This window comes from Haliaeetus albicilla, chromosome 17 (genome assembly GCF_947461875.1).
Source record: "Haliaeetus albicilla chromosome 17, bHalAlb1.1, whole genome shotgun sequence".
Taxonomy (NCBI): Eukaryota; Metazoa; Chordata; class Aves; order Accipitriformes; family Accipitridae; genus Haliaeetus; species Haliaeetus albicilla.
The window spans coordinates 5,262,086-5,276,227 of record NC_091499.1 but is presented as its reverse complement, the minus strand read 5'-3'; the positions used below and the strand labels follow the sequence as shown (position 1 = coordinate 5,276,227).

General features: G+C 39.7%; 1 protein-coding gene across 45 annotated transcripts in view; it reads right to left on the bottom strand.

The window, feature by feature from the left end:
• Positions 1-14,142, bottom strand: part of RIMS1 (regulating synaptic membrane exocytosis 1) — a 338,964-nt gene that overhangs the window by 218,074 nt on the left and 106,748 nt on the right. For all 45 annotated transcript variants that reach the window (XR_011328372.1, XR_011328371.1, XM_069804663.1 and 42 more), the window contains exon 2: positions 177-390. Coding sequence is in view for 43 of the 45 variants with exons in the window: in XM_069804663.1 (XP_069660764.1) it covers positions 177-390 (214 nt within the window). In the remaining 2 variants the exon portion in view is untranslated. The remainder of the gene's footprint in view (positions 1-176; positions 391-14,142) is intronic.

The following is a 14,142-nucleotide window of genomic DNA, read 5'->3' as shown; positions in this document are numbered from 1 at the left end:
TATGTATCTCCACAATCATTAAATACATTATTCTACTTTATACACGCCTCATAACGAAGTGATGAATGAAACACTTAAGTAAAATGAAGCATGAAATGCCAAACTTAAGGTGAACAATCTGCAGCATGACAATGTCAAGGAGGCTTTTTCTTAAGAGTACACATCAGAAGACTTACATTGTTTGATCGCAGAGAGACACGACCTCCACATCGAGCACAAAACTTGGTCCGGCAATAAGAGCATAAATGGCCACAACCATCTGCAAACTTTGTTTTATGACAGATTCCACATGTTGGAGCATCATCCTTGTGCTCTCCCTGGTAACGGCGGGCTTCTTCCCCTATCTTTCTTACTTGCTCTTTATAGCTTTCAAATTGTTGATGCAACCTCCTGCATAGATGAGAAAAAAGTTTATATAGCAAGAATAGGAGGAAATACCACTACTGCGTATTTCTTTCTTTCAATTTATAACTCTACCTAATATTCTTGGCATGTTCACAAAAATAAATTTACCTCATATCAAATACACACTGCACATGGAAGGCTGCATAGGAGAATCTAAAGGAAGAAAATAACAGACATATGATACGTATTCCTATTAGGTTTACTTCAAAGCTCATGAGCAAATCATTTCACTTGACCAGAAATTGATCCAAATATAAAAAGATGGCAAAAAATGCATAGTTTTAAACAGAAGTATCTACCATGTACAGAATAAAAGCAGAAATATAATTGCCTGAGCAAATTTGCATTGCTTTTTAATCAACATTATTTATACATCAGGTGTAATAAAAATATATATATATCAACCTTCAGTCACAGTGTCACACTTCTGTTTTCAAAATCCAAATTACTAACACCTGTAACTTAAAGATTTCAAAACACGCTCTAGAAGCACAGTGGCCCTACAAGAATCTGAGAATAATTTTCTATGTCAAATCTAGATATTAACCATCTGTTGTATTCTCTCTGGTTAAGCATGAGGGACTACTTAAGGTTTGCTGTCCCTCATTACAGACATTTCTTCCAGCTTAGCTGTAGGAGTATATAGGAGTATTAGCGGGGATATAGATTCCTAAGACGAAGACTGGTGTTCAAAGAAGTAGCACTCTCCTCCAGCTGCCCCAAATAACAAACAGCCTGACACTATACCCACCAACGGGCGAAGTGTCTTGCTACCCAAAAGACCCAGCTTCTAATCATGAGCTCAGGTAAGAGCACTCAGCCCTCTAGCCTTCACTTCCCCTTCTGTAAATCAGAGATAATAATAATTAAATATTTAGTGATAAAATTTTTCTTTTCATTATGATATTATCTCTGAAGAAAAAACATGTCCTCCTGTTGGTTTCTATGAGATTTTCTCGGCAAAGATGAAGTTTCGGAGAGGAACCAGCTCAAGGTCCAGGCACTTCCAAAAGGAGCAACCCAGCTCCTCTCCTGCTCCTGGCTGCATGCTCCTGCTGCTCCTTAGGCACTCATTTTCACATCCACCAGATCCCTCCCAGCCAGCTAAATGTCGTGGTTTAACCCCAGCCGGCAGCTAAGCACCACGCAGCCGCTCGCTCCCTCCTCCCCCAGTAGTGGGATGGAGGAAAGAATCAGGAAAAAAAAGTAAAACTCGTGGGTTGAGATAAGAATGATTTAATAACTAAAGTAAAATTAAAAAAAAAAGAAAAAAAAAGAAAGAACAAAACAAAACAAGAGAAGACAAGCGATGCACAATGCAATTGCTCACCACCCACTGGCTGATGCCCAAGCAGTGATCTGCCCTTCTCGCCAGCTCCCCCCAGTTTCTATACTGGACATGATGTTCTATGGTATGGCACAGCCCTTGGGCTAGTTCAGGTCAGCTGTCCTGGCCATGCTCCCTCTCAGGTTTTTGTACACCTGCTTGCTGGCAGAGCACAGGAAAATGAAAAATCCTTGACTTAGGATAAGCGCTACTTAGCAACAACTAAAACAACAGCGTGTTATCAACTTTATTCTCACACTAAGCCCAAACCACACTGTACCAGCTACTAAGAAGAACATTAACTCTATCCCAGCTGAAACCAGGACAGTAACCCATGAACCTGAACCAACAGAAAATTAATTATCCTACCATAAAAAAAAAAAAAAAAAATTGTTTTCCCATCATTTCGCTTCCTGAATCACTCTGCTCTGAGCAGGGCACTGGATACCTGGGAGGAAGGTAGGACATGAGCTCCTGAAACCAGAAATGAAAAGGACCAGTAAAGGGCAGAATCACCCTTTTTGCAGCAACGAGCTCAGCTGCCATGAAGCTTAATTTACCCCACCCCGAAGCTTAATTTAAAAGGATCATTAGTTCAGCTGTCAACTATCTTACTATTCATCAAATCATACAAGAAAGAAAAATTTCTGTAGGTGCACCAGGACAGCACCGCAACTCCTGACCTTCGTTTTCACGAGCTTGAGCAAGACCTCAGACACCCTAAGGGGGAGAGTGCAGCAGGGCACATTTAACAACTCCGGCTTTTCACATCGCTACGTGGAACCCACAGGCTTTTCACCTGCATTTCCAGATGTTGCTTCAAATCCACATCTCCATGGATAGCATTAAAAAAATCAGGAACAGCTAAATAGGTTATTAATAGAAACAGGGAGTTTAATGAATGATAACAGTAGGTGTGTTGTCTGTAGAGGTCCTGTTGACATCCTTCATCTCCACTACCTGCTTTGAGCTACTTACTCCCCTAATTAGCATTGAGACTCACACCATTTAACCAATATATTACTAGTGAGACAATGTCATGTTTCTGTGGGATTTCGTATGTGTGTGTGGTGGACTTCTTTTGACTTTTAAGATATAAGTAATCAGTGTTATTTCTATGAAATACTGTCTTGGTGAAGTGGAGATTTTTACTTTAATACTTACTTTGATGTTCAAGCCTAGAAAATTATAATTCAACTGAACTAACAGGAATCGTGGTAAAATACACATTTCATTTTGACAGGACTATCACTGCTGATAACTACATAAATCAACCAACTCTCAGACTAAAAACAGTAACTTCATACGGGCACATTCTAGTGAGGATGCAGCAATAGCAAAAGCTAAGAAGCCAAATAATCTATTCTCCCTCACTACAAACACAATGCATTATACTTAATGCTTTATGCTAATGAAAAACTTGGCAGGAGTAGCAAAGGGGGTTTTTTGTTTTATTTTTATATTTTACTAACCTGCCTAAAAACCCTTTGCAGTATCGAGCAAGATGAGAAAAGTAGGTCAAAGAATTAGGCAAAATACTGGAGAAACTTAATACTTTTGGCCACATTATTGGATTACACAGATGATTTAGCTTATCTTACACAGCTGCTCACTTATAATGCATATAAACAACAGAAGACATTCAGGAATTTGTATAATAACCAGCTTAATGAATGCAATTAAATAATGGAGAGGTCTGTAGGTAAATTTCTTATTACATCAAATATTCTATTAAAAAATGGAACCATGGAAACTAAATTCAGTTCTACGGCAAGACCAAAAGCTCTGGCTCTACACTAACGTGGAAAGGGAAGAAAACAGCAAGCACTGCCCCTCTTCCTGTTCTTTTCCAAGCAGACAGTCTACATCTCATTTTTTTTCGGTCTCGTATGAAGCTTAGGAAGTGTGTTAAGACAATGCTGTTCTGCCCTTCTGTGCATACCAAGGGGTAGATGAACATACTAGCAACTAAGCAAAACATAACTGAGAGGTGATTTCATTTCTTTATAAATAAGTATCACTTATTCATAGATTTCTTATTTTCTGCAGCAGTCTAAGACCCTTTTTACCATGAGGGGTTCAAAACCAAGTGCTTATCTTGCACGTCATACTCCACATTACTGGAGAAATCCTAACATTTTATCGATGGCAGGAACAGAATTGGAGAAAAAGGTTGCAGAATTCACAGGGCAGAAAGAATCTTACCCGGCTCATGGCAAGTCTGGTTCAATTACTTCTTTTGCAAGGTTTTAACCGCCTTTCCCACCTTTCTGAGGAATGACAGGATCTCTGTATCTCTGGCTATTCTATAACGGCAGCAGCAAATCCCTCTCAACAGTTTTGCCTTATACAGAAGTATTATTTGCCTAATACAGAAATATTATTTGCCTTATACAGAAGCATATTAAGTATTAAGCACGAACTAAAATACAGATAGATATTTCTCAGGTTTGCTCCTTAACTTCCAAGCTATAGAGCACATTTTCATCAGACGCAAGGGAAATTTAAGTCTATTAAATATTCCTTAATTTAGACAAGCACCTAAAGGTTATGTTAAAGACTTAATAACAGCATATGATATAATGGCTTGGGGGACCCCTGAGGCAGGTATCAATTCAAACCCCTCTGACAGAAAGCAACCAGGCTACTATATAAGAGGAATATATGCATATATCCACACCATTTTTCAACATGCACCCCAAAATTCATCTAGTTCTGCTACTGAGGTCAATGGCATAGCTAAAAAGGGGAGGCTTCCTCACCCAAACAACCTCCAACAATGAAGGGGAAAAAAAATAAAATATTAGATAAAAAAATAGAGGAAACTATTCCAGGCCTTAACACTGGGCATATATAAGGCAGACTGAAGAAGTTTCATTGAAATTTTCTTTCAAAAGTGAGAAATACAGGAGGCAGAAGATGGCCAGAGGGAGCAATGCACTTCAAGTGCACTGTGGTAAAATACACGTACACCAAATACACTGTACTCTTCTTACAGTGTCCGTGCACATCAGGACACAAGTCTGAGATCGAATTCATTCAGATTTTGTAGTACCTATTAATAAATAACTGTTAAAATCACCTTTCAGATGTGTTCTGTAACAATACAGTAACAAATACAGTAAAATTCAGTATTTAGTTTTAAAATGTTGACCAGGAAAAACCTACCAAACGTTCTTATTACAAATTAGTATTGATGTTTGAAATTGGTATCTTCAACAAATTTCCTTGAACACATATTTTACGACAGAAAAAAACTCTTAAGTAGAAGAAATATCTTCCAATAATGTTATTTTGTAAAAGCGTTTTTTTGTTGGTTTATTTGTTTGTTCTGAGGGCTTTTTGTGGCGGTGACTTTAGCAGACAGTACATAAAAGTTAATGACCACTCTTGTTACTCAGTTTAAATGTCCTTTGAGTTGAAACTGCAAATCTTTGATCCCACACGAAAGACAATGTATTTATTTCTCTGTTCCTAAAGATTTGATCCTTTAATCCACAAATCTATCAGCAACTGTTGCATAAGAAAATAAGTAAGAACTATTACATACAAGATTTGAACTATTTAGAAACATATCCCTCCAGGTATAGACGTAAGAAAACATGAAAGTTCTCAGAGGTTTACATACTTATATATTTTAAATATTTATTATTGTATTGTTAATATTTTTAATATTTACATATTTACGTTTAATGTTGCTGAACTAGAAGTCCCTTAATTTTTGTTCTGCATCACTCCAGCCACATGTCTTGCTTAACAGATCTACCTTTTTTAACATACTGTCTCAACGTTTGGGTACCTCCAAGAGCACCTCTCTATAACATCTGTGTATGAAACGTCATCCTTTGCTAGAAACGCAGAAGCGCCTGTGCCTGTGGAACTGTTCCGATCCCCAAGAGCATCATCTGATGGCCCAAGACTTCAGTACTGCTCCACTTTTTATTATGTAGTAAGTTTACTTTCCAGGCAGGAAAGACCTCTCCACACATAGGATTTAAACCATTCTCCTCTTCGTGGAGAAAGAATAGGAAAAAACATCTACAAATCCAACGCTACCTTTGATAAGCTTCCTCCGCAGACGTCACTGCCACGCTCCGCTGTGCGGACCTCGCACACCCTTAGCAAAGCAGCTGCACCCGCCTAAGGGGGCTCTGCTGGGGAGGCTGCCGGCTGCTCCACGTGTGTGACCGCAAAACGGCCAGACAACGGGGGAACCTCTCAGCACGGCAGATCCCGTACGACTGAAAAAATACCTTCTGTTGCTAAAATTCTGGAAGAGACTGAGCTGCGTGGAGAGGCAGGTCAGCCTCAGGACTACCACACGTACAGGAGGGGCCGGTACCACCACTGGCAGTGCAAGACAAAAACCGATACACAGCTGTCACGTGTACAGTGAAACACTTAACCTGTTCACTTTTACACGTACCTCAACGTACGTTCAGGTTTCTTGGGTTTTTTCCCCAAGAAAACACAGTGGGTTCCTCTCCCCTTTTTCTTCAAAGGCATTTATTTCACAAACGGACTGCTTTCGCTATGCGTCATACGTGTGCCACATTTTCATTTGAATATTCAGTATTTTACACTGACAGTGTAAACTGGTAAAAAAATTACTGATAGGCAATTCTGCAAAGCTTTTCTCATGTCTTCATGTCCTTATTAAAAACTGTAAGCCTTGGAAGATGCTCATGTGATAAGCATCTTACACACCTTAAACTTCTCAGACAGCTCGCTGATATCATTAGGAGGACAGACAGTAGACATTGAGGTAATCTATAATATTGACTGATCAGAAAGTGGTATAACAAACCACACAAAGGTTATTATTTATGTTGTTGAGTACTTTTGAGCTGGCCCAAGATGTATACTTATACTCTGCAATCATCTCCATTAAACAGATATTAAAATTATGATCCAAGAATGTAATTTTTTAATTAACATACTACGGTTTTGCTTTTTTGCTGTTTTACTTTTAAATTCCTATAGCGTATACCTATCGGAAATCTTTGCAAATATACACTGAAGATTAAAAAGTGACAAAATGGTGCACTTGCATGTTTATGCTCTGCCTGCACAGCTTTTCTAAAAATGCTAAAGATTTGCGTCACCTTTATAACCGGTTATATTTTTAAAGTTTTTTAAAGGTAGTATGAAACTGTATTTTTTACTTACTTAAAAATCCAGCAGATGGCACTACAGATTGCATTTTCACTCTCCCAGTTCAACTCAAATGATTCAATCTGGGCAAATTAAACGCCTGATTTAACATTATAAAAATATTATGCCCTGTCATGAGTTCATGTTCGTAGAAGAAGTGCCACCTCTAAGTGACATACCCACCAGCGGCTATCTCATGTATATAAAAAGCTTAGTAAAATGCAGTACTTTTTGCCCTGTTCACCCATGCCATGCAAACACATAATCACACAGAGCTCAGACAATTTTTTTCATAAAATAAGTGAGACTTTTACCAAGTTCAGTTCTTAGCATTCTTTTTTATGGTAAATTAAAAACAAACAAAAAAAAACCCCAAGAATGCAAACTCAGATTTGTTTCCACACATTTTCTTCTGCTGTAGATGTACAAAAATTAACAGGATGGTATGGTAACGTACTTGGACAAAACAGCCAGACTCATGCTTCTGGATATTTAATATGCCCATGAAGGCAATGGCTAGATCTAAAAACCTGTAGACAAACTTTAAGCAGCTACACTGAAGCTGTGATCTGAAAACCACTGTTCAGCAGCTCCGTAAAGCTGGAAGCACCTCAGTCTCACGGAGTTCGGTGAAGAAGTCTAGATGTATTTGCTGGTTACTTCATGCATCATCTCATCACATATAAATCTGTTATTAAAATTTATACCCTCTGCACAAGTAGGACAAATTAGGGTTGCATAATAAATAAACATACCTAACTCTTCCAGCTTCCAAGTGCTTGACGTAGCAACATTAATGTGTTAGCTTATTTGAAGTCCAGGGTATTTTTGAATGTTTGGGGAGTGCTGCTTTTTAGCACAGATGATACTTGGTTTGGTTTGGTTTGTGAAGTGCAGATAAATACTGAATGTACGCATATTGCAAAATTCTGTACTTCTGAGTGAATTTGGATGTTATGTTAATATTCTGGTATTATTGCTATTGCTGTACCTTTTTTTCAGCGTGAGCTGCCATTTTAAGAGCACAGTATTTGTCTATAAAAAACGCTCACCGAAGGCAAGACAGACATGGATCTGTGTAAGCTGTGAAACAGTTAGGAACCCAATTAATCGACTAATCTTTAGAGCAAAAAAGGCCATGCTTGTGTAGGAGTAATACAAGCATTAATCAAAGGACTGCAAATGGATGAGTTAATGGCTTCCATATCTTGCGGGTGTTGGGTTTTGTCCTCCACAACGTGACTGCTTCTGGCCCTTTGCTGTCTGACTTCTCACTTTTCTGTGACCTTACTTACCACCCACTTGACCTTTCCCTATTCACATTTCCTGTAGGTCTCATCTCTCCCTCCTACACATTTTTTTAATAAATATAGCACAATAATTATTATATATGACATATATTATAGCATGTTCTATATCCTGTAATAAAACCAACAAATATTCCTCAAAATCTCAGAGTTTACCTGGCCTGAAGGTTTCTTCAGTCTCCCCTGTTCATTCAGCACACAACTATGGATCAACTCTATTATTCTCTCAACTTGGTCTTCACCTGTCGCCCATGACATTTTTCACCTCACCAGCAATCACCTGAATCCTGCTGGGCATCAGCCCTCTCTCCTCCACGTGCCAAGATCTCTTCTTCCTCCCCCTTTTATTGGTGCAAACACAAATTTGACCATGCTTGGAACTCACAGGTCTGTTTCTCTACCTCACATTTGTTTCCTTCTGTCCAAAACAAAGTGTTTCGCAGAGATTGCCGACTCCCATCATGGGTGACCTGTACATCAGACTCCATAAACTGAAAGCGAGATCTCCTTGTACCTCCAGCAAACCTTAACCACCACCTCCATTCTGCTTGCCACTCAGGACCAATAACTGCTGTGCTACACTGGACTCACGCCTATTTAGATCTTCACCTCAAAATGCTGTATAAGCCTCGGAGATTAATTTTGTAAATTAAAAAAAAAAAAAAAAGTTTAGCTAATTTCATATCCGTCCAGCTTAAACATTCAGCTATCGTCAGCTCATCCCTCAATTCCTTCTCTCGCCAGTGCAAGCCTGTCCTGCTGATAGTCTAATCACAATCCTGCAACAAACATAATTTGATTTATTTTACCTCTTTCTTTGTATTCCTCCGACGAGCCCTTTTCTACTGCATAAAACATAAATGGCTTATGTTCACCTTCAAAGACTTTCACAGCCTATTTCCACCTTGCCTATCATTTCTCATTAAGTACTGCGACGCTCCTGCTTGGGTTAAACTTTCAAGCAAGAATCTTTGTGGTTTTCCCCTTGTTGCCCCTAACGTGGGAGCGTTAGCAACAACACCATCCCATTATCCTCCTTCAAACTCTCCTTTGTTTGGAGAGATACAAAGATCTGGACAAAAATTAGGTTACTGGTATGTTAAAACTTTTATTTATCAGGCCAGACAATACAGACTCCCCTGTCTGCTCCTATTATTTTATTATTTGATTAATACTTACAATGCAGGCTGCCCCTGTGGCAAAGTGCCTTTTTTCCTACATCCGTAAAAACCCTCACTCAGAAGGGTTATAGTCCATGACAAGTGCTTCCAGGCAGTATGGTAATACAAATCTCCCAACGTGATTCAGAAACTCATGAAGTTACTTTCTTTATTTCTTGTAATCATTTTATGTTTCTAGTCATTTACTTTTTGGTTTCCGGCCCTCAGGCAATATACTCATACTCTTCCCCACATCCATGAGGGACAAAGTGTTTTTAATGAATGTCGGTATTTTCCTATACGCCCATGACGCTAGGAACCAGGAGCAGCATAACCATAAAGAATTTCATTATGAGACTCACGATAAAGTCTGGACTTCGCCAAGACGACAGTTTCACTTATAGACCTCACACGGGAATTTAGACCTGGCCACCACCAGTGGAATTAAAAGTTGTTCACATGTAACAGATACTTGTACCCTCTACACAAGTTATCTTAATTCCAATTCCCTCGTATAATCTCCTATCAAGCGCATACTACCTGGCAGCACCCTGACGAGCCTGCACAGGCTGAGGCAAGGAAGTCCCACGCCTCGGTTAGAAAGTCTCCCTCCTCATCCCATCGGAGCAGAGGCACACCACCGAAGTGGCGTGGACTGCAGCTTTATTCCTGGGGCTCTTATCTGGTGCCTCTTCACCAGCAGTAATAGTCATTTTCAAGCTAACATCTTACTAAGGGCAGGTTTTCTGCAAGCATATAAACGAGCTTATTAAATAACTTGCATAAAATGTAATTTTTCAGCTTCCTGGAAGTTTCCCAATGTAGGTTACTGGAAAACTTTATTTTCGTATACTTCTATTTGTTTTTTAAAAATAACCACAGCCCACAAGCAGACTTCCTCCTTACACAACTGAAGAACTGTGAGTCAGAAATGTACAGTATCTACAATAAGGAATTTACATTCCAGCTTCCCACAGTTCCTCCCAAATGACCGTTACCCTTTCTGAGGTATAAAAGAGAAACGAGGTAACTAAGCAAACAATGCATAATAGTACTAAAAAAGGCATAGCTAGGGAATTCAGAAAGAAATTGTCTATGTCTTGTATTAAAAAGCACTTACATGCTGAGATATATTTAGTACTGAAGGAATCAATGCCTTCTGCAGAAAAATAATTAATTATTATCCCTTCTTTGTTTAAAAACATACATTCTTATGTCATGGCTTTTATGAAAAATGCAAATAATTTAAATCAACTGTTTTTTTCTTTTGTTTTTTATTCTGAGTTCATAAAAATATGAAAACCGATACCATTGCTAGAAAGATGTTCCATTCTCCTCATGTGACTATTTCCACTACCTTAAGTAAGAGTACAGCTCCTATGCTTTATGGTAACTGCATGCAGAGAAGCTTATGTTCCAGAAGTTGAAGTCTTATTTTTCATAAAAAGTGTTTCAGTCGCATTAGGAGGGGTTTTGTGGGTTTTTTGGAGTGAAAAATGTTACCTTTTAACCCTGAAGAATTATTTGCAATTTGAGGATTTTAGCAGGCAAAAAAAATTGAAACAAGACTGAGAGAGGAGGGAGACAACACCTTTCCACCCAGTACCGCTCCATCCCAACTGCATCTCAGGACCTTGCACTTCTGGAACCTCTGTGCCCCCTTCCTTGGCTTTTTTAAGGAGGTGTAAGCCCATCTACCTAATTGCTGTTATGAGCTGGGATCTGGAAACACATTCTTCTAAGGCAGGGCATGAGCCTTATTCATGATGCCCCAGCTGCCTTCACAAAAACAAGGAGGAAGACCTCTGGGTCACAGCACAAGCATGGGAAATACTGAAGGGCCATACAAATCCCGAATGGAAGAAAACCAGATGAAAGATATGATCTATCCCCCCAAGGTGGAGAGGGAAGTGTAGGTGATGGAGATTACACGAGGGTGGAAGAGGCTCCAGATGACTGCCTTAGAGAACGAGAGCCTTGTCAGAAGAGGTCACAGCAACAGAGGTCCAGCCATGAGACCAGGTTTCACATAAAGCCCCTCAGGTAAGCTTGTGATGCAAGTACAAGCAAAAGAGTTAGTATTGATGACTTTGAAAATGTTAATGAGTTAAAAGAATAGAAATAGGATGGTGAGTGGGAAATGGTGGCAAGGAGCTACCCACTCCCCTGTCTTCCATGGACCGGAGAAGGATATAGCTCCACTAATCTAACAATGTTTTAGTATTATCCAAGTTAAATTGGTAATTACATTGACCACAAATAATTACACTGCCCAAATTCGGTGACACAAGGCTTAATATAATATGAAGTCTCATCAGGTGAGTCAGCTTGCACATAGTTCCACACCAAAATATTATTCATAAACATTTGTCCCCAGGCCCATTGGAAGCAGCTGTTTTAAAAACTGCAAGCAACAACCATATTCTTCAATGGTTTCTTCACTCACATCTGAACATCAAATTCAATAAAACTGTCTTTTTTGAAAACAAGGAAATGACAAGTTGTGGTACAACACGCATTACCTTTGGTCTCGTGGAGCAGAGTCCAGCATGCTTCTAACATGCAGACTGCCTCTGTGCCTTAGGGCAGCAACTGACTCGGTACCGCACTGCAGAAACCACGCCGTCCTTGCTAAATGTTCAACCCTTCTACTTCTTTTACCGTCCTATTTTAACTATAGCATCTGCCCTTCCAGCTATTGTTTGAACTTCACTTACTCATCGTCAGTCCCACGGGTTAGACTCCTCTCTCATCCCACTCCTGCCAGCTTCCCAGGCGAGCAGACTCCTGTGACCTAATACAGTCAATTTGCTAGAATACAAAGGTACGTGAAGTGGTATCATGCAGAGAGGACACATGTCTACCCCCTTGCCTTATACTTCCACACTTCCCTGAGCAGCCCCAATTGGCCTCTGTTGGTTCTCCAGCCCTAACGTGGCCTACAGAAGGGGGATGGATCTAAATGCTTTCAACACCACCATGAAACTGGAAAACAATCATGGGAGTCAAAGAATTTAAAAAAAAAAAAGAAAAGAAAAGAAGAGAGAGAGGTAGAGGGGGGTAAGAGAAAAAGCATCAACTGTAAAAACAGTCAATTGCAGGGGACACCAAGCAGAGCACCTTGAAGACCTCCACAGAGCCAGCTGACCACTCAAACAGTAGGATGGGATGTTGGAGACCCCGACGTCTCCAGGACCCCTCGTCAGGATTCCTCTTCCCAACGCTCCACACGGACAGTTTGGCCAGAGCCAGCAGAAGAGCGGTGAGAACACCGCACAACGTGTCCATGCCTTGTCCTTTGGTCTTAACCAGTATGGGCATTTTTATACACCTCCTACCTCTGTGGACAACTCCACCACGTAACCATCCCAGCCCTGCTGCACTTTCTCGTTTAATTTCTTCACCACTCATCTCTCCTAACACCGACGGTGAAGCAGGAGAGCAGCTGGTTTCCTCTGAAGAGCTGTCACCAGCTCCAAGTGACAGAGTTCAAAAAGTTTCATGAGTTCGTATGCATAATGCTGTTAGCAGCCTGGATTTTACCAAATGCAACCACTTAAAAATTATGGAAATATCACTATGTTACAGTCCCTCTCTTACTGAATCGTTAAAACAAGCATTCAAGCCAAGCATTATCTACCTAATAAACACGGGAGCTATAAACACATTCAGCTTTTTAAAGATTGCTGTAACTACTCATGCATCAAAATTGCAGAAATAAATGAATATATTGTCTTACTTGCAGCATTCACATAATACCTGTTGCAGGAACACCAGCCATAATGACCAAGGGACAGTGATACCCATGCAACCACACAGTGAACCAGTCCAGGAAACTGGATGGGGTTAGGACATGAACTAAGGAAAAAAAATCTGAGCCCACACAGTTGCATTCATGCTGGATTAGAAAAAAAAAGAAGCAGCAGAATCAGAAGCTGAGGAACAGGGTGATAAAACCATTTACTGCAGCAGAAGTGCTAGCTTGAGCTGCTCTTGCAACCGCACTGTCAAAACGAAGCATTTTAAGAAATATAGTCCTAGCATTTTTCATGGTGCAAACTTAATATCGTTTGTATGTGACTTTAACTGCGATATGTGCCTCTTGGAAAAAAGGCTTTTCTTAATGAAAATCAAAATAACAAGATTTGCCAGAGAGCTTGTTTCAAAAGTGAATTTCAGTTCTCTAAAATTTGTCAGATCAACAGTTTCCACTGTAAAAAGACCTGAGAAGTTTTCTCCTACCTGCTGCCTTCCCGCATTATCAAACCGCAACAAGGAGACTGTCTTCCAGCGCCTCTGCAATTCGCAACCCCCTTACAATTTTGCCCTTGCTAAACTGGGAAGTGAGATCAAGAGTCCTCTCTTCTTTTCCCATCTATTTTAGAGACAAACATCTATTCATCCAATAAATGAGACATAGAAAAAAAAATTAAATAAGTTTTATGCAAGGCTTACTTAAAATTATGCAATCAGAGCTTACTCTGACACCAAGAGAAGAATGATAAAAATATTAAAGGCAATTAGCTAAGGTTAATTTGCCTTCTTTCTTTCAGTGAAATGTTTTCATTCTTTGTGTTTTCTTTATATAGCATAACAGGTGAATTGTTTTAGTACAGGTATATGGCAGAAAGCAAAGATCCCAGAAACACCCAGCCATGTTAGTACCATTTGCGAGACTACAGGGCATGTCCTTTTACATTACTGCATTTGCAGACGCAAGTAATTCTCATACACAGTTGCTTATTAAAAAAATAAGACCTTTTAGGCTTGTTAGGCACAAGCTCCTTTT